The 20,436-nt window shown below is 56.2% G+C and overlaps 1 protein-coding gene across 1 annotated transcript in view; it reads right to left on the reverse strand.

The window, feature by feature from the left end:
- Positions 1-20,436, reverse strand: part of GALNT2 (polypeptide N-acetylgalactosaminyltransferase 2) — a 179,193-nt gene that overhangs the window by 2,605 nt on the left and 156,152 nt on the right. The window contains exons 9-15 of the mRNA XM_030839531.2: positions 19,833-19,920; positions 18,722-18,825; positions 15,720-15,846; positions 10,843-10,935; positions 10,409-10,492; positions 8,423-8,549; positions 4,186-4,305 (exon numbers count right to left, since the gene is read on the reverse strand). Of these exons, the coding sequence (XP_030695391.1) occupies positions 4,186-4,305; positions 8,423-8,549; positions 10,409-10,492; positions 10,843-10,935; positions 15,720-15,846; positions 18,722-18,825; positions 19,833-19,920 (743 nt within the window). The remainder of the gene's footprint in view (positions 1-4,185; positions 4,306-8,422; positions 8,550-10,408; positions 10,493-10,842; positions 10,936-15,719; positions 15,847-18,721; positions 18,826-19,832; positions 19,921-20,436) is intronic.

Genomic DNA, 20,436 nt, shown 5'->3' on the forward strand with positions numbered 1-20,436 from the left:
CACCTTACAGCAGGGGCGCCGCCAGGAGAGGGCACAGCGGGGCTGCTCTCGGGGTCTGCGGGCTGCACTCACCACAAGGTCTCTGACCAGGACGGACGGGCATCCGCAGCAGCCCGGGTGAAACCACGCACCTCAGACTGGGACCTGAACCCACGCGGCTGTAACTCCAACCCGGCCAAACCCCACAGGCTTCCAGCTGAGGTCACACTTCCCTTCTCAGGGTCTTGGTGTCTCATCGCAGAAAGAATTCAGCGAGAGACAAAGTGACAGATGGGGAAGAAGTGGATTTATTTAGAGACACACACTCCACAGACGGCGTGGGCCATCTCAGAAGGCGAGAGTGGCACCAGGGTCTGCGGTTGTCCGTTTTTATAGGGGTGGGTCATTTCACAGGCTAATGAGTGGTAGGAGTATTCCAGCTGTTTGGGGGAAGGGGCGGGGATTTCCAGGAACTGGGCCGCCGCCCTCTTTTTGACCCTTGTGGTCGCTCTTGGAACTGTCATGGCGCCTGTGGGTGTGTCATTTAGCTTGCTGATGTGTCACAGTGAGCGTATACTGAGGCTCAAGGTCTAGTGGAAGTCGACTCGTCCGCCATCTTGGACCCATTTGGTTCGAATCAGTTTGTATTGTGTCCTCGGGCTATGTCATTCTTTCAAAGGTTGTGCCCTGCCCCCTCCCCTCCTGTTTCACGGGGACAAAACAGGGTCCGCTGAGGGCCCAGGAAGAAACCAGCACTCTCCGCTTGGTTTGCAGCCCCAAACCTCGTCTCCGGGCCCTGCTGGAGACCGCTGCCCTGACCCATGCTTCACCCTCTTCGGGCATCCCCTCGACCAAGCCCCCCACGCTTGGGCCCCCGCCCCTCCTCGGTCTTAAGGGCGCGACACACGGGGAATTTCCTGCAGAGACGTGTCGTTCTTTCACAAGACGGCCTCATCTGTGGGTATTTCCCGTCGGGGAAGCAGCCACAGGAACCAGGTCAGCTCCAGGAGGGCCCAGGCTGCCTGCCCCTGGCTGTTGAAAGCAGCCCTGCTGAGGCCGGTGCCGGGCCCGGGCCCCTCAGCGTGCCCGCGTACACGTAGGGCCTCGTGCTGCGCCAGAGGCATGGGGTGAGGCCAATGGGAGGGAAAGGGATGCTTGTGTGGACAGAATGCCCTGCTGCGGAGACCACCTCTCCACTGTCCGTCTCTGCGCTCTCTCCACCTTGGCGGCTGTGGAAGCCTGTCTCAGCTACCCTAAGTCCCCGAGCGCTACCTGCCGAGTTCTGCGTGTGCCACCCGTACAGTCCAGGGCGTAGCGCCTTTGTACGCCTGTGGGTACGCACCTGTGCCCCACTAAACCCAAACCGGCCAGGCAAAGCAGCGAACAGGCCCACAGCCCAGCCGTGGGAAACCTGAGGGCCTCTCATGTTGTTTATCCCCATGTGAAAATCTCGAATGCCTGTTCTTTACAAAAAAAAAAAAGGAACATGCTTTTTTCTTACATAAGCTCTCCCTTCATTAATGCAGTCTGTGATTCTAGTTAATTTTTTACACTGTATGCACAGAAGCTCCCTTCCGTTGGTATTTTTGCAAATCCTTTGGACGTCGTGGAATTACATTTTCTTACTCTTGCTTTCCTTTCCCCCTTGACTCTGCAAATGCACACCTAACACAAACACACAGATGTGCCTGGAAAGCCAATGTTCCAACTGGCAAGAGGAGTGCAGCTTTGAGACAGAACCAGCTGAGAAGCCTCCTCTCAAAGGGTAAGTGAATGGGGTGCAAAGGAGGCAAAGCAAGGCAGGGAGGGGCCCTGCAAGGACGCCCCCGTGGGGACCCTGGGCCGCTTGTGAAGTCAGCCTGCCGGCCTGGAGTTTCTGCCAACAGTGAAACGCAGTGCAATCCGATGGGCACAGGGAGAGGGGCCGCCCGTCACCTGCCCATCACCACCTCCTTCATTCCTGTTCCCTCTTTGCTGCCATTCCTCCTGCGCTGTCATACGCTGCCAACGTCCACGTGTCACTGAGTGGCCAGGGCTTGCCTGACAAAGAATCTGGAATGGGTGGACTTTGACTCCGTTCCCTGGGGAGCGCTGCCTGTGTCACAGCGTCCGCCAGGTGGAAGGCCTCAACAACGCCCAAACCCCAGCTCCGTCCGTGGGAGGCGGCCTCGGCAGCCCGGAGCCCTGGGCCCAGACGGCTGTGGTGGGGTGGGCAGATTCCCAGATGCAGAGGCTCTACTGAAAGGGCCACACGTTCTCTACCAGGCAAGGAAGGGCTCGGGCTTGACAGGTTCAGAAATCCCCACTATGTTCACCACACACCCAGAAGAGCTCACTGTTTGCAGGCCTTTCTCCCTCTTATGACGTGAGCCCTTCAGGGTGAGAGCCAGAAGGTGGCAGGAACACGTCAGCCCTTGGCGTACAGCAAGCTCTCACTGAAGGAGACCCCTCCAGAGATGGAGCATCTGTCTGTTCTTAACAAAGGTTTGGAGCCCAGATAAAGTCATCACTTTGTCCCTCCTTTACCCTAGACGCCCCTGCCTTTACAGCCGGGGCAGGGCACCTGGCCCAGCACCTCGCTCACCCGACGCAGGTCCCAGGAGGCTGGGGCTGGGGACAGTGGCCTCCGTGTTTACCAGCCCCTCTCCTTCTCACTCGGGAGCCACAGCTGTCAACACAGATGGGCATTGAGGGACCTGCTGGGGTTCTGCAGAGCAGGGCGGGGGGCACCTGGAAGCAGGCGGTGGGGGCAGGGACAGAGGAGAGACGGCCCTTTTCAAGTGTTTCCTGACAACTGGGCTCCAAGCAAGGGAGCTTGGTGTGGGCCTCGGTGCTCCTGGGGGACCCTGGGCCTCAGCTTCCCTTCTGTGAAAGGAGTGGTGGGTGGGAAGCCCACGTGGGTTCCTGGCTCCAGCCAGCCCCAGGCCTCAGTTTCCCCAGACCCGTGAGTCTCGTGAGGAGGGACGGAAGAGGACAAGCCCGGCTCCCCGTGTGGGCACGTGGGAAAGTCCTTTGGAGGTTGCACTAGCCACTCCCCCTAGGCCCAAGAAAGGCTCTGCCCCCAAGGTACCCCCAGGGCGCAGGTCAGAGAAAACCGGCCAAAGAGGTAAACACAGGTTCTGAACCGTTTGGAAAAAAGTAACACGAGTGTGCGTGTAACGTTTCATCCAGTTGCACCTTAATCGTTTACAATTTGTAAACTTAAAAGGGAAAAATACTTAATGAATAAACAAAAACGCGCGGAATTTCTCTTTAATATGGCCAGTGGTGTGGGGAAGAGAATGAGAACATACTCGGAAATAAGCCACAGCAGGCCTCTGGCTTCAGAAATAAAGGCCGCTTTATATATATTTTTATAAAATATAGGCCTTCCTTTCGGGCTTGGGGGGTTCGTCAGCAATGGAAGTGAACCGGGGTGAAACACCTCCTCTGGAGACATTATCATGAACCTCAACACCTTTTCTAGGCTGGTTTGTAGGTCAGTGTTTCATTAACTTCTCGTGAGTAAAGTCAAACATTTTCATTTTTAAAGCCAAGCTGAACTCTGGCTGGCTCGGGCCAGCACTGCTCCTGGTGGGGTGCACTGTCTGGGCTGCACCAGCTACAGAGAAGCCAGGGGCCAGGGACACCGCTGGTCACCCCACCCCCTCCTGGACCAGGGGTCTGTGCCTCCACGCAAGGGTCAGTGGCGTGCTGACCCACGCACGCTGGCCACCAGCATCCCCGTCCCTTGGGTGCTCTCGGGCATCACCAGACAGAGCCTTTCTGGGCGCAGTACCCACAGCTGGGCACGAGGGCCGCGTCTGAGGAAGGGCCCCGCCCGGCTCAGCTGGCCGCCAGGGTGAGGGGAGCCGCCTCTGGTGTTGGGACCACCCCCTGCCCCAGTGCCCAGCCTAGGAGGCCCTTACAGACCCACGAAGGAGCTGAACACGCAGCCTCAAAGCACAGCCCTGCCTCTGCAGGCTGTTAGAGGACAGACCAAACATAAACAGATGGATGCAGGCGGGGAGGAATAATAACCAGGACGGTGACCTCCCGGCAGAAGGACCAGCCCTCGCCCTGCGCCCCTCAGGGGCTCCACGCGGGGACGCAGAACAGCGCCAGTCAAAAGGTGCCGCCTGTGAACACCCAGCGTCCCCGCTGGGACCCAGGCCCTGGGGGGCGGGGGAGCTGGGCCTGCTGGGCTGGCCCCCGGCCGGCACCTACCTGCCGGCTGTCGTTCTCCCGGCAGCCCTGCAGCTTTATGAGGGAGCCGGGCGCCCGGTCCACCACGGTCAGGCACAAGTCCATGTGCTTCACCGACTTCTCCTTGGTCAGGGCCCACTCCTGCAACACAAAGCCAAGGTCAGGGCTCGGCCCGCGGGGCCGCGGGGTGAAGGATGCCACAAGGAAGGGCCCCGGAGGGGACGGCACGCGGGGAGCAGGCTTCAGAAGCCCTGACAGCTCAGGGCCAACAAAGGACTTTGTGCCTAAGAGCAAGTCTCCAGCCGGGGGTGTCGGGGAGCCTCATAACTGACTGAGCACTCGGCCAACAGTAGGAAGAACTTAAGCCCAGACGCAGGTGAGAGCTCCACACCCCATGTCCCGTCATGCACCGCGGGCTGTGAACGCTGCAGGTCCAGCTTGGCTACCCCCAAGGGGGACAGTTCAGGGTCAGCATTTCCTTGGACTGGCTGCCCCAACACGGGTGTGCTTTGGAAACAGCATTTGTGACTGTGGCTTGTCACGTGTGAAGTTACAGACCACGTGCCTCATCACTGAGCACTAAGCTGGCCTACCGATGCTCGGGACGCTCCGTGAGGTCCCCAGGAACGGATCCAGTATTGCACCCTGGGTGCCTGTGATGCGCCTGGCACTGTTCTAAGCCCTTCAACAGCAGCCCTGTGAGAAGCTACTATTATCTCCATTTTACAGATGAGAAAACTGAGGCAGAGAGTGCTGAAATAACTTGCCTATGATCTTAAAAGATAGACACACGTCCCTTAAGAGCCGAGAGCGGAACTACGTACTCTGAACACTAAACAAAAGCGTCTGAAAGGGCAGGAGGCCGGGGAGGGGACACGATGGGTGAGTGGGGTCACAGGGTGGAAGGCGGGAGAGGAGGTAGGGAGCCTGCTCTTGGCAGGGCTATGGCGGAGACAGGAGGGTGAGGCTTCTGACCGGCACTCGAGGACTTGACCCCTGCAAAGGGATAAAACCCACGCGAGCCCTCAGGATCTGGAAGCAGCGACGCCTCTTCCAACTCAGAATCCCACAGGGGGTGCCCTCCCCATGCCCCGCTTCTGCTGGAAATCCAGGAAAGCTGCTGCAAGTCATCTGTCCATCCGTCTGTCCATTCATCCACCCACTGACTGTCCGCTGAGCGCCTGCAATGACTCAGACTCCTGGCAGCAAGCACACAGGCCAGGCCCTGCCCCCGGAGGCTTCCTCCCCTGTGGGAGAGCGGGTATCACACTAGTGCTTGTGTCATGTAACTTTAGGCACGATTAAGTGCTAGGGAGACGTTGTTTTTCTTTTTTCTGTCCTCAGGGGACAGAGCTAAGGGAAGGAATACAGAACGTTCCGTTCCGAGAAGCCTCACTACTCAGTACCTGAGTCACCTTGGAGCAGACGCTCTGTTATCAAGAAAGCATTAACTGCAGGTTCTTATTAGTCATCAATTTTATACACATCAGTGCATACATGTCAAAAAAACAACTAATACTAGAACTTTCTTTGGGTTATTTGTACGGAAATATGTTAATATAAATGTTTCAGACATGACATGAGATTTCTAAAAGTGTTATATGTTCTGTTCTGGTATAATGTTAGAAGTCAATTCTAGTTATTACTTTAAAATGTATACTTCAGAAATAACTAAATTTCCTTGTCAATTGCACTATTATGAACTTTCATCAAATCTTAAAAGAAGAAAGCAATGACACCTGGAGGCCACACGCACACCCCTCCCCCAGCCAGCGGTGAGACACAGGTCCAGCTGGGAGGGGTGGGCTCGGGTCACTGTCCAGGAGAGGAAGGGCAAGCCCCTTGGCGTGTGGGCAGGCTTCCTTGTCCCCTAACAGGGAGTCAGACTGGGCAGTCCCCTCAGCTTCAACTTTCTTACCTTTTTTTTTTTTTTCACGGGCCCAGCCGCTCCGCGGCATGTGGGATCCTCCAGGACCGGGGCACGAACCCGTGTCCCCTGCATCGGCAGGTGGACTCTCAACCACCGCGCCACCAGGGAAGCCCTCTCACCTTTTAATTAGGGTTTCTCCAAGCGTACTCTGTGAGGAATTCTATGAAAAGTTGGTTCGAGGTCAAGTAAATTAGGGAAACACTGCATTTGGACCCCGCATCTCTCTTGCAGATTCACTAGTAGCCTACCAAAGGCTCTGAAAGGTCCTGCCCGGTCTATTTTCCACCGTTGCCCAAACTCGGACGCCCTGTGCATACCTGTGCACACCTGTGTCCACCTGTCCCTGGGGGCTCTTGGCTCTGAGTCTGCAGTGCCTCGTCAGAAGGGCCACATGCCGGGCCCTGAGGGTTGGTTCCAATCTTCCACAATGTTCTCCTTCCACAGGGGGGTGGGGCGGAATGGGGTGCTTTCAAAGCACCACCAGGTACCACAGAGGTCCCAGGAAGGAGGATACCATCTGTGTGATCCAGTGACAAAAAGACCCTGTCCCCACTTGGGTAAGAGGAGTGACGGATGGGATGACTCTGTACGGAGAGGGGTTTTCGGTTGTTCTTGGAAGCAGGTGTTGGAAGGTATTGGGGGGGGTGCTGATCCCCAGTGAAAGCTCACGTCTGAATGTTGCTACAACTTCTTGCTATGGCATGCTTCACTATTTTAAAGCAGGCTTTACACTGAATTCCAGAAAAACGAACTCAGCTCTGCAAACAGCAGAGAGAGCTGCACTTTCTTCTTCTGGCGCATTTCAGTGATCTGAATTTGCAAAACAAAGTGCACGAATATTTAAGAAACGCTCCTTTGAGCTGCCACTCTTAAAGTTCCCCGTTTCCTGTGTGTCTGCTGAGGCCCAGCCAGAAACCAGACGACACACCTTTTTCTTCCAGAGCATGGGCCCGATTTACCATAAGAAAATGCCGTTTACCCCTCGCTTCTCATCCCCAGGACCCACTTGCCCTCAGTTCAGACGGGACTCGCTCTGGAAGGTTCGCGAGGGTACCACCTGGCGCAGCCGCTGCGGCCCTGGCTTCCTACCTCCACAGGATGCTTCCCCGGGGCCCCAGACGCGCGTGGCTAAGCGAATTACAGTTAAACAAAGTGAGAACTGTACATCCCGTCACACTCGCCACCCACAGGTGGCTGGTGGCTGCTGTGCTGGGTGGTGCAGATCTAGAACGTTCTCGTCAGCACACAAAGGACTACTGGGCGGCCTGATCTCGGAAGTGGCTCGCTGGCCCAGACTGGTCCTCGGGGGACGGCGGGGCTGGAAGCGGCGCACCGCCTCGCTGTGACCTGCCCCTGCATCCTTCCTGCTGGGAAGCCCTCCTGCCCAGCGCTCACGTGGGGTCACCCACCCTGGGGGCTTTCAAATACCCTGATGCTCTCTGACCCCAGACTCATGAAATTAGGCTATCCGGGCGGGGGACCTGGGACCCGTGTTTCCCAGAAGCTCTTCGGCTCTTCCGCCGAGAGCCAGGGAGGTCATCTGCCTGGGACAGCGGCAGAGCCGGCTGGGGGCTGCCCCCTGTCTAATCTACCAGGCCTGGGCCACGCTGGGCAGCTGCGAAGACAGCACCACCAAGAGACAGGAGGCCAAGAGTCCGGGGCTGCCGTCTGCTAGGATGCTCCTCGGGAGGATGGGGCCAGCCAACTGCACACAAAGGCAGGCGCCCTTTTGAAACGGTTCTATTTAAAGGAGGCTCTGGGATACACTGAGTTAAAGAGCCTTTGTTTAAAACGGCCGGGCCCCCCCGAGTAGATGAGTGTTCCCAGCATCGCCCGGCCATTTATGGGCACGAGGCCCTCATTTTACCAAATACCTGTTACTGTCTCACGGGAAAAGCACCTTCTAGAGCCCTGTTCTTCTGGGACACACAGGCCACGGCTGGGCCTGTCAAGCCCTCACTTACCTCCCTCCTTTTCCACGAGGACCGAGGGGGTGGGCGTTTCAGATCTAAGCTTCTATCATCTAATAGGCAGCCCTGGCGGCCGTGGTTAAGCGTCTGTGAGCAGGGACACAGGCAGGTGCAGACGCAGACAGGAGCCCTGGGAGGAGCACACGGCCAGGCAGGACAGAGGGAGCAGGAAGGCGATGGGGAGGGGGGGCCACCTGGCCCTGCAGCCGCAGACAAGCCCGCCCGAGGCGGAAGGCAGCTCCAGGAGGATGTCCCCTCTGGCCCCAGGCCGGCTGTGAGGGGGCAGCCATCGCAGGAGGAGGGTGGCAGTGGGACATATGGCCTCGGGCCCCCTTCCCTGGTGCCCCCGTGCACATACCTGGTTCCCCCCAGCGTTGTGACACTCATAAACTCCGACAACGCCGTCAGCAAAGTGTCCCAAAGTGTCCAGGCAGTTGGTCCCCTGCTGCAAGGCCCCAAAAGCTATATCCTGGTGGTCGGGAACCCTGGAGCCAAGGAGAGAGTCACTCGCTGAGCTCGAGGGCCGCAGGCTCCGTGCCTGCGCCCCACCCCGCCCCGTGCTCAGAGCCCTTGCCTCACGACGGGGCCGGGCGGCAAGAAGGCTGCCTCCAGGCCACGTGCCCCCAGCGCAGGCCTGGCCGTGCCCCGAGACAGCACGGCTCTGAGCCTCTCGACTCCTAACCCTAAGTGCAGGTTTTAAGTCTAAGCATTCTTTCTATCTCGTACCAGGGACAGTTTTCGGGAAAGAAAAAGCCCCTTGTCTCATCAGGGTTAGTTGCTGACAGCCATTTAGGAAAGCAGTTAATGTGGTCAGATCCTGCTGCCTGGAACTTTCCAGTAGACTCAGGATTGGCCTTTACCTAATAGAGGGGAGACCACAGGTGGGTCTGTCGGGTGGCCTAGTATAAACAGGGCAAGGCAGCACAATGGGGGGACGGGGCAGGCTTTGAGCCCGGGCCCCGCCCTGGCCGCGGACCAGCCGTGCGCCAGCCAGGCGCATCCTCTCCAGCCCCGTGCCCGCTTCGCACGGTCCTTCCCCACAGGGCCGCCGCGAGAGCCGTGGAGCACCGCACCCTGGCACTCAGCGCAGGGCCGGGCCCGCAGGAAGCAGGCAGTGGACGGCAGCAGGTGTCACTGACACACGCGAACATCAGGCTGGCGCCCCCCTTGCCTGGCACGGACAGGGCAGCAGGTCCACCCACCGCCGTGGCGTGAACGCTTGAGATGTGGTCTCAGGTGGTGCAGGGCCCAAAGTCGCCCCAAATCACAGGGGCCTCAGGGCGAAACCGTGCTTTAATGTCACTGCATCGGGCGTCTCGTCACCAAGTCACAGGCCACCGTGACAGCAAAAGAGAAGTGGGCGCCGTTAGGGGCTGGAGCCCACTGCTGTGAAGCCCCTGGCCGACCGGGGAGAGGCAACGGCCAGGGGCGCCCCACGGGTGATGTCCTTCCCCTCGGGGCATGGGGCGCACGGCCTCCCTTTAAAAGGACAGGGAGCCAAAGAGCGACGGGAGTGAACAGCAGGGGACAGGCTGCGGGACCCGGCTCTCAAATCTCTGCGACAAGGGCTCTCAAGGGCCCGTCAGCACACAAGAGGATGGTGGTGACTCCTGCAGACACAGACCCCATGCTCGAGACACGCGACCTGCTATAAGGTGCGCTGGAATATTCGGAAAAAGGGATGTGCCACTCGGAGGCAAAACCCGTCCGGCAAAAGCCCTTTAAGAAGAGGAAATTCAGGTGCAGCCTGAAGCCCGCAGACCGGCAGGTCCTCCGAGCGCTCCCTCAGGCCTCGAGCGGGCAGTCCTTTAAAAGGACAGGCCAGGTGAAGAGGGCAGCTCAGGAGTATTTCTGTGTCATCCGTCCTCGTGGAGGGGAGCAGGGGGCCAGCGTGGTCACTCCCGTGACACGTGAGGTCAAAAGCAGCCTGGAGGAGGGGGCACCCCGGGCAGGCCATCCTCCGGGCCTCTGCCGGGCACCGTCACCCGCTGGCCCATGGGTGGGGAGGGGATGGAGCTGGTTTAGCCTGGGGTCTCCAGGGCAAGAGGAGCCGGGAGGGTGAGGCCCGGGCCGGGAGGGCCTGAGGGCTGGAGGCACAGGGCACCCCTCGGGAGGCTGGGGGCTGCCCCTCTGGCCACTCACGGAGCCCCGTCATCTCGCCAGGGGGACGAGCTGCATGAACTGACACCTGGGAGGGTTTCCAGGTCTGTGAGGAACCGGGGGGGGGGGGCGGCCTGGGGACAGCGCTGGGGCCCTGCTCCCAGCCTCTCGCCCCGAGCATGGTCTGCACTCCACCACCTCCAGGCCCCGCGCCCACTGGCAGAGCCCGGCCCCGGGGCCTCACCTTAGCTCTGGGTAGACATTTTCCAGGTACCATTTGAAAGGCTTGCAGCTAAGTTTCTTCCTGAGCTCCAGTCGGCTCTGAATACTGCAGAAGGGGACAAGATTTCTTTATAAACGCAAAGAACAGACGGGCGCTACGTCAAAGCCGGAGGTCTGCCGATGAGACAAGAGCTGGGGCAGGCGGTGGAGACCGGACCATCCACACCTCTGTCCCCAGGACCCCGCTGTCTCCCAAGCACCTCCCGAGAGGGCCCTCGCCGGCCTTGGGTAGAGGGCCCCCCTTTAACACCTGGTGGCTCTTCTCAACTCTGGCCACAGAACGCTGCTTGGGGTGTGGGCTGACCACCCTGCTGACACACACACACACACACACACACGCACGCACATGCACGGATCCCAGGCAAAGCAGCAAGACAGGGCACGAGTCACACTTACTTTCCATACGGGACGTTTCTGGCAGAAGGCACTGCTGCGTAATAGAAGTTTTTGTATTCGTCCATCCAGACCTCTGCTGCGCGGCGGGTGTTACTAGAAACAAAACACATCTCCTTGAGCTGCGCGTTGCCATCCTTCTGTCAGCGGCGTCCTGTCTGCACTGAGGAAGTGCTGCTGGGGAGGGTGCTTTGGCGGGGCGGGGGGCCTGGTGGCCCGGCGGTGGTGCTTGCGCGGAGCAGAGGGCAGGCTGCTCCCCAGCCCCCGGGCTGTATCGGGGTAGCTGGCGTTCCCAGGCGCTCACTGAACAACAGAACCCGCATCCTCGTCTTTCACAGAACACACATTGTCACAGAGCACAAGTCCAAGTCAGAATTACAGCACAGGCAGGTATGTTACAGCAGGGGCTGCGCGAAGGACAGAAGTGGATCACTCTGCAGTAACTCTCACTGCGCATCCGCAGAAGGCTGGTGCCAGGGCGCACGGCCAAGAAACCCCTGGCCTCTGCTCTGCAGCCCTTCTCAGGCGGCTGCGATAGAGCTACTCCTGGACAGCTCCGGGGAGAAACTAAGGGCACACCACAGGTACTCTAAAAATTACTTTTGGCAGAGCTGAGCTGAGGGACTGTCCTGTTTGGACCAGGAATAGTGGGGGACAGTAGTGTGTGCCCCACATCTGGGGTTCTTACTGCCCTGCGCCGGAAGGGGAAAGATGGAACAGGCTCCTCTGGAAGGCCAGAGGCATCCGTGCTTACATCTCACAGCTGTGGAGAGTACCATGACCCACGATCAGCAAGGCCACCGGGACAAGCTGCCTTCGAGTGTGTGACATGTACTAAAGGCTGCCACGCACACACGGCATCAGTGTCTTCTCCTGCCGGAGCTCTCTTTAGAGCATCCGTGAGGCAGCGTGACGACAGTGAGTCTGTGCTCCGTACCCCTGGACTCCGGTCCAAAGCAGACTCACACCTTAGGTTTAGATAGAGCCAATGCTCTTTCAGAACCCGTACAGAAGGCGCTCTGTTCTTCCAAGATAAACACATTAGGAAGGCAACGTTCACCTTTTACAAGAATACCTTCCTTCTACTAGAAAGGTCTCTTATAAATGGTGAGCCTTTCAAATCATCTGAGTTACAATGACTGAAATAATTTGTTTGGGGCATATATCCTTCGTATAAAGTGACATATGTACCTAGATGGACTGCTGTTTAGAAAGTCCCATAAGAGGCAGACAATTTGAGAGCACCCGTCCTCTGATCCAGCAGTTCCGCCTTCTAGAAATTTACCTCAAGGAAATAATCAATGAAAATACGCTCAATTTAGCACAGTGTATAACGGCAGAAAAAATAGAAACTATATGACCGTTAACAGTAAAGTGGTCAAACACATGGACTCCTCCGTGGCCATGAAAGATACTGGGGTACATGTTGCCTGTTGCCATGGACTGACGGCCCTGACTTGACGGGTGAAATTACAATAGATAACAGAACAGTACACAGTCGATACGTGTGTGGAGGGAAAAGAAGGGTGGGGCGGAGGGAGACAGAGGGAGATTGAAGGATGTTTTCTCCAAATTATAAGGTTTTATGAATTGCAATCACAAGTGGTTTTAAATCACCTAAGTCATTAAGTGATTAAGTCATTTCTCAACTCCTAAATGCAAAACCACCCTTTCTCTGTCTACTTAATAAAAAAGATACGTAAGTAGCTTCAGAGAATGAGCTTCACGTGCCGCTCAGCACTAGTTTCAAGTCATTTATTCACATGTTTCTTAGGCGCCTCCTATACGCTACGCGGTCTTCCAGGGCCTGCAGGTACTGGGCACCCGGGCCCGCTCTCGTCTATCCGGGTTCTTCCCGCCTTTGCTCCCTTCCTGCCCCCACCAGGTGCAGGTAAGGTAGCTCTAGCGGGAAGCAAGCAGGAGACAGAGAGGGTGGGACTGGCCAGTTACACTGCCTGGTGGTATTAACAGAAAAACGTCTAGTAAGAGAGTAAGTTTAAACCGCTGTCTCCTGTATTTAATTTATTTGTAGTTTCCCTCGCCATGAATGAGTCTCACCATTAACTACTCAACGTGAACCCAAATACCCTTCTAAGGCGCCTGCCCCATGGCTATTCTGACCGGGAGCCCCCCTGGCCTTTGGGTAGACTCTAATCCACACGCACACGCAAGCACACACGCGACACTCTCCCAACGGGCTATGTAAGAGGCTTGTAAGGGGCCAACTGGAAACGCAGCTGTGTAAAAAGCAGAGGCAGGAACCGCCCAACGGTTCTCTCTCAACTGGACTCCAGGGACGTGAGGTGATGGAAGAGCCTGCAGGTGTGTCATCACCTGGGTCCCCCTACAGCAGCAGGCGCCCAGGGCACACCCAGGGCACAGCTAGGGTTGGGGGGCAGACAAGGCGGGACCCCACGAGGCCCCTTCTCCATTCATTCATCCTCCCCTGCTTCTCTTACACAGTGACCCTACACAAATGAGGTGGTCCCCTACCTGCTACGCTAGAATGCCTTTTAGAACCTGTACCTCATCCTGGAGTTCCGGCAGCCACAGGCACTAACTGTGCTTAGGGGTCCAGATGAAACCTAACGCGGACTCCAGAGCCAAGGGGCCGGAGATGAAGCTCACTTTCCACCTGCGTGAACTCAGACAAAGGAGCCGAACCTCTTTGTGCCTCAGTCTCCCTTGCCCCCAAAGTGCAAATTAATAATAGTACTTAACTCCTAAGGTTTTATAAGGAGTACGTAAGTGAATATCTGTAAGGCACTCAACAGCCTGGCACACATGAAACACTCCATAAATATTAGCTATTGCTGTTAAGTCCCAATTTTTAGTGGCGAAATACTTATACATTGAATGCCACATATTAGAGGAAATTAAAGAGAACTGGAAAGGGACCTCAGAAATAACACATTCCACCTCTTTATCTTTTAGGTGAGTCAACCTAGAGAGACAGAGAGAGAGGGAGGGCGGCCGTGCTGAAGGCCTAACTGACCCACGCTGCCCCCTAGTTCTGAAGCCTGGGTCCCTTTCCTCCCCGCATCTCCAGTGTATGGGACTCCCGGGCTGTAAAACACAACGGAAAAGTTTTCTTTCTAAAAACGAGCGCCTCTTTTTTCCTTTAAAAAAAGTGCATAAAGCAATGTTTTGTGTGCTTTAACACTGTTTTCTGAAATCCCACGCTTTGCTGGTAGGTATCAGTGCTTTGATTCCAAGTATTTGATGTCTCTGATGAGAGGTTTCTGGGAAGCATCTCATGCTGCCCTGGAGGAAAATGTACATTATCACCGTTTGTCTGATTTTGTAGAATTCATCGTATAAGAGCATATTTTTGTTTCTAACAGAGCAGAAATGATGTTTAGACAACATTTGGGAAAGGATACACTTTTGAGGAGAAGGTAACTTGGTCAGAAGCATCATTTGACATTTGGCTTCTATTACGGTTCCCTAGAAAGTTGATACGTTACGCTAGGAATCCACCTTCTGTACAAGACAGGTATACTTATAATCTGTACTTGGTAGTTTTCAAATGCCACATAAAAGATAAGCTGGCCATCCTCCCCCCGTGCACGCCCACCCTGCTCTGAGGTTTCCCTGTGTCCATAGGGGCATCCCGTTAGCAAAGTGTGTGACCGGCAGCCTGGGGGTCACCCTTGAGTCCCCCTGGCCCCCTCCCGTCCATTGGTAAACACGCCTGCCTGGGGCCGCAGCTGGTACCTGGCCCTGGCCACCCGGCTCTGCCCGGCCCTGCAGTGGAGGCGGGACACGTCACTCGCACCATCGTTTCCTCCTGGCATCATCCTCGCGGCCCTCCGCCCAGGGGACAGAAGGACCCCCTTAAAGTTCACAACAGAGAAGTCGAGTATCTGCGTAAAACCCACAGGAGCTGCCCCTCCTCCTGCATCGAAAGACACCCAGTTTCCCTCAACGCACAGGGTGCAGACCCAGCTGGTCTAGTCTCCCTCGGTGCCTACTGTCCCCTCGTTCTCTGGGCTCCAGCCATACTGGGCAGCCTTCTGTTCTGCAGGCTCGTCTCGGCACTGAGGAGCTGCTCCCCACGGGCTCCTCTGGCTCTGGGACAAGCGCCCGCCCACCCTGCAAACCCGTCCTCCTGCCCCAGCATGTTGGCCGCGTGACCACATTCTGCCTAGCTCGCAGCATCTCTCGGAGTCTGAAGTCATCTTTTCAGCTGAACGCCCCCGTCTCCCTGGGCCAGGCTGGCTGGCCTGTGCACGGTTCTGTCTTGCGCATCTGAAAGAATTCCTGAGGAAAAAACGGCGTCCCCTGCACTGGTAATTCGCTGTTTTTTCTTCAGAAAACTCTTCATTTGGTGTCTTCATGTTTGCAAAAATCTACCTATTATCTATCGTGTGTTATCTATTATCTATTGTATGTTATCTGTTATCTATCGTGTGTTATCTGCCTCTACAGCCCAGTGGGTCCTGGGCTTGAACTTGTGTGGCTGCCTTTAGCGCTGTTCATATACTGCACCTTGAAGGGTAACATGTGATTTAAAAAGTCCAAGCACTCCTCTCTCCTATCTCCCCATAACACGTTTTTGGCACCCGGTTCGGTGACCAGTCCCACTGGCCCTACCCCGCCCTGCGCCCCACCCTCACCCCCGGCCACCCGTTTGCTCTCCACCAGGACAGCTGTGTCGCTCTGAGGCTGTCCTGCACGTGACCTCGTGCCCCATGGAACCTGCTGAGCCCAGCATCTGTCACTCAGCGGGACGCCGCTGTCCTCAGTCCCCACAGCTGCCCTCGTCACTGCCGAGCGGCGGCCCCTTAGAGCACACGCTTCCACACAGCCCACGGTCAGCCCTGCGTACGGGGCGGTCAGCGGTGCACTGGGCCCTGCTCGGCCTCTCGGCCACTTACCGGGCAAAGACGGTGCCACTGCCGCCGGGGAAGGTGTAGGGGTGCTGCTTCCGGAACACGTGTCCCACGCGGCTGCAGGGGATGATCTCCAGGCTGCCGCCGCACTGCCACACGCGGAACGAGATCTCTGAGGTGGTGAACGACACGGGGTGACCGAGAGCCCGGGCCACCCCCATGGGGTGCGGATGCCCACCCTACCCCCGTGGCCTGAGGCGATGCCCAGGGAGCACTCCCTTTCCAGAGGGTCCTGAACATCCCGCGTGGGGACCTCTGACACCACGTCTCTAGGCTCCAGGGTTATGGGGCGGGGCGTGCCTAGGCACGTCAAACCATCCAGTTGTATACCGAAGTATGTACGATTTTAAGTTGTCACTGAAACCTCGATAAAGGTGGAGGGAAAAAAAAAGATTGAATGAAAGGTCCTACTTCAGTTCACTAAGAGGGTGTCTGCACAGCACAGTGTCGTTTTACAGACAACGTAAAGTAGTGGAGACAAAAAGAAATAATTCATGCCAAACAAACTACCCACACTGGGACATGTGCTCCCTTCGATTTTAGCACTGATCAGAATTACAGATGCCAGCTCTACCTGTGTCACCAAATCCCATGTTTTCATGAAAGAATTCTATCTGAAATTTAAAAAGAAGTAAGAGTGAGCCTACAGAAATATTTTTCAAATTCAGACTAGAAGCCCTGAGACAAGAGTGATTCCCTGGTCTACTGAGAACAGAAAGACTCCTGGCCATCAGACCCTATAATGTCACAAACACTGTGCATGAGACATGGCCTGGAACTCCTCTCTGGCCGGTTCTCCATCGTGGAGCATTACATGCGCCTTCTGGGAATCAGCCCTGAGTTAGAAAAGGCAACGGACAGCGCACGGCCGTGAATCAAAAGGCATGAAATGCCCACAATCAGCCCTAAGGTTGATGTAACAGGCAATCATATACGCCATCTTCCTCTAAAACGGTTTTTTTTTTTTTTTTTTTGGTATGCGGGCCTCTCACTGTTGTGGCCTCTCCCGTTGCGGAGCACAGGCTCCGGACGCGCAGGCTCAGCGGCCATGGCTCATGGGCCCAGCCGCTCTGCGGCATGAGGGATCCTCCCAGACCGGGGCACGAACCCGTGTCCCCTGCATCGGCAGGCGGGCTCCCAACCACTGCGCCACCAGGGAAGGCCTCTTTGTCCTTTTCAATTGCTTCAATTAGACTTACACTGTTGGTCAGGCAGTCTGGCAGCACTAATGGATTTGGCGGGGCGCACCTGGAGGGGGTGTCTGGATTTGACTTGGGCATCCCTGTTCCCTGCCTCTCCTAACTTGGGCCCACACAAGCCCTCAGGCTGGACAACTGCTGGGGGTGTGCAGGCAGCACCCAGAAAATCCAGTCTGAGCAGTACCAAGAAGAGAGGGAGGCTCACATCACGGACTCTTCCTGCTGAAACCCTCGTGCCTGTTTAACCCTGATGCGAGAAGACCCTCCAGAGCGGCCGTGTCAGAGACTGTCACGGGAGGAGGTGCCAGGATGCTCAGGCCGGGTGGCCCCAGCCCTTCCTCCCCGCCCACCGTGCGTCACCCTACCTGAGCCCCTTGAGCCCTTCCAGGGAACCTCGCACAGGGCACAGCTACATAAACATACAAACCAAACCAACAATAAACTAGGTAACAGAAAAGATTATTTCCCCTCCCACTGGTCTCTGGGTGCAAGGTCTCCTTTGATACTTAAATCAACACTCTCCTTACACCCTGATACAAAAGGCCACCTGCCCTCCACGCACGTCAGCCTAATGGCACACACTGCTGCGAACCCCACCGCGTTCTGGTCCCCCCGAGTGGCGGTCCTGGCTGGCTGGGCTTCCCCAGGGATGTCTGCAGGGCGAGGGTGACTCAGAATTCCCTTCAGAAGGTTAACAATCCTTCTGAAGCCTTCCGTGCTCCACAGCCTTCCATCAAGCCCTGCCCGTCAGTGTACTGTTAACAAAACCGAAACGCATCTGACTCTGAACCTTCGTCCTGGTGCAGTTACTGAGTCTAAAGAAGCTTTCCGAATCCACAAAGGCAACAACCTCTCTCCACAGGTGAGACGCTATCACTAACACTGATATCATAAAATGAGGGAAAAATAATGGGCTTGTCTAGTCTCTTAAACTTAAAAAAAATCAAAGTTTCTGTTACAAGTAAAAACTACTAAAAGTGACAGTGGCATCCTCTTTACCTCCTTTCCTCGCCCCCCTCCCCTCCTCCCAGGGTACGTCTACCGGGGGAGAATATAATTTAACAGCATCCAATAGCCAAGGAGACAACTCAAAAGTGAAACAAACAAAACCCCCTAAACAAACAAATAAATTAAGAGTCTTTTTGTCTTTATGGAGTAAATACAATGCAGCTACCAATAAAGACCAAAGTCTATAAAGTTCCAACGTCCGTAAACATAGGTAGAATGATTTGTGTGATTACAAAAAACAAAACGAAACAAAACAACACGAAAACCAATTAGAACCATTCGCAAAGTAGTCAGGAAGGGACAAGTGCCCCGGCCTCTCCACCCCAGCTGATTCCCACGACCACAATTCAGCCAGTCCGACAGGCTTCGCCAGGGCTCACTTTCCACCCCATGTGCCTAAAAATGAATCTTAGAAGCTGAAATCCTCCCCCCATTTTTGTCAGCGTGCTTTCCAGACCTTGGATTCAGGTGACATTAAAAAGTGTGCATTTCCCTTCAAAGACTTACTATGTGTCTAGCATAACGCCCAACCCAAGACACTTAAGAATAAAAAGGGTCTATCTGTACCTTATGGGGGACTAATTGTGTTCAGTAAACCGTCACTTTAATGTCTTTACAAACCTTTTCCAAGGGGCACCCTGCATACCACAAACTCCTGCTTACCAGTCCTTCCAAAGCTTCCACTTTTCATTTCTACCCCTCTTGGTGGGCAGGAAAAGACCACGGTTTCAGCAGAATTGGAAACGGTTTGGTGTCCGAAGACACAAGGCTCATACGTACCCAGGTTTTCTCCTCCCCACACATCCATCATCATGTCGTATTTCCCCAGTTCTTCAAAATACAACTTATCCATCACGAACAACCCTCCAGCAATCATAGGGGTTCTAAAGAGGCAGAAGGGAAGAGAGGGAGAGGTCGAAGGTCAAGGTTAGATCGCCAGCATTCTAATGCCAAGGTCAAGCCTACAGGCCGACCTTAGGAACAACAGCACAGCCATGGTCTTTGGCCCAGAGCTCTGGGTGCCCCTCTCTGCTTGAGCCCTGCTGTCTTCAAGTGCCCCCCACTCGGATGCTCAGATGCTCCCAAGGGCGAGGGGCTGCGTGGAGCCTCCCTACGAGAGGGCAGCCGCCGGAGCTGGGCCCCTCGCTGACAGCGCCCTAGGCCGGTGCTCGGCTCTTCTGTGCCGCGGTCTCCTTGGAGGACGACAAACAGTAAGAGGCTACAGCGCCCAGCGCACGTAGGGAACGCAACCTCATCCCGGGCAGCTTCCTCCTCTGCTGGACGGGACCGTCACCTTCTCGCGTCCCCATCAGCCTGGGGACAGGCCGGCGACAGGACCCCAGCCCTGTGCCTGCGGAGTCGCCGTGGTAAGTCAGGGCCCCGGGCCGCACGTCTGGAGCTCACTGCTCACGGGGGACAATCGCCGCAGTGCAGACGGCGCCGGCATCCGCGGGGTTCCCTGTAACCACGCGTCCCTGGGGAGGCGTCCCCACCCCAGCCGGGCGCGGCTCAAAGCCAGCTGGTAGTGAACCCAGTGCTTCCTCCGGGGGACAGGAGGGCGGAGCCCACGGGGGCGGGCAGGAGGCTCCCGCTTGCTGCCCCCCGCCCCCCCAGTCCCCGAGGGCAGCCCAACACCCCACCCCGTGCGGGAAAACGCTCTATGCCACCAAGACACGAAGGACGTGGAACTGGCAGATTTGATACACGTACATAGAAAAAGAATCTCAAAATACTTTACCCTATAATCTGGAGGCAGAGACTCTCCCCTGAGCTAGCATGAGGGGAAATGGGGGTATGGCTGGAAGGTGAGAGCTCCACTAGGTCCCTAGGCCTACTGTCTCATCTTCCACCCCAGAGAAGGGCACCCGAAGGACGCCTGCCTGCCACTTACTTTATGGGGGCGACCGGGTTCCCCTGCCGGGACCGTCTCTGCTCAGGCGTCATGTAATCCCATTTGAACACCAAGTTCCAGTCAAAGCCTGCTGGTTGCAGAAGAGAGAAGAAACACAGGATGCTGTGAGAACAGGCTGTCTGCTCCTGGCACCGCTGTCCGTCACAGCTTAAAAATATTTGTTATTTGGAATGGACTCACTGTAACCCAAACAAAGGAAAAACAAACAAAAACGACGCAGAGGGAAGAGAGTGACTGGGGGGGCGGGCAGGGAGACCAGCCGGGAGGACGCACACTGAAATCTTCTTTCCCCAAGAAGCTTACCCAAAACAGAAGGTGTGGGTCAGACTTTTCTAAAACCAGAATGCATAAGAATAAATGTGAAATAAGAGAACTGGAGTCTGTGAGGACATATCCAAGGGCTGTAAGGAGGCGACAAAGAAGAGGGATCGATTTAATAAAAAATCTGCCAGGTGCCCCCAACACGGTCCCAGGGAAGGGAAGGCAGGGGGCGCAGGAGTAGGTGGGAATGAAGGGGCAAGCGAGCTTCACTTCTGATAACATGGCACCTGCCCCACGTCACTTCTAGAATCCACAGGCCGTG

The sequence above is a fragment of the Globicephala melas genome, chromosome 16, assembly GCF_963455315.2.
Source record: "Globicephala melas chromosome 16, mGloMel1.2, whole genome shotgun sequence".
Taxonomy (NCBI): Eukaryota; Metazoa; Chordata; class Mammalia; order Artiodactyla; family Delphinidae; genus Globicephala; species Globicephala melas.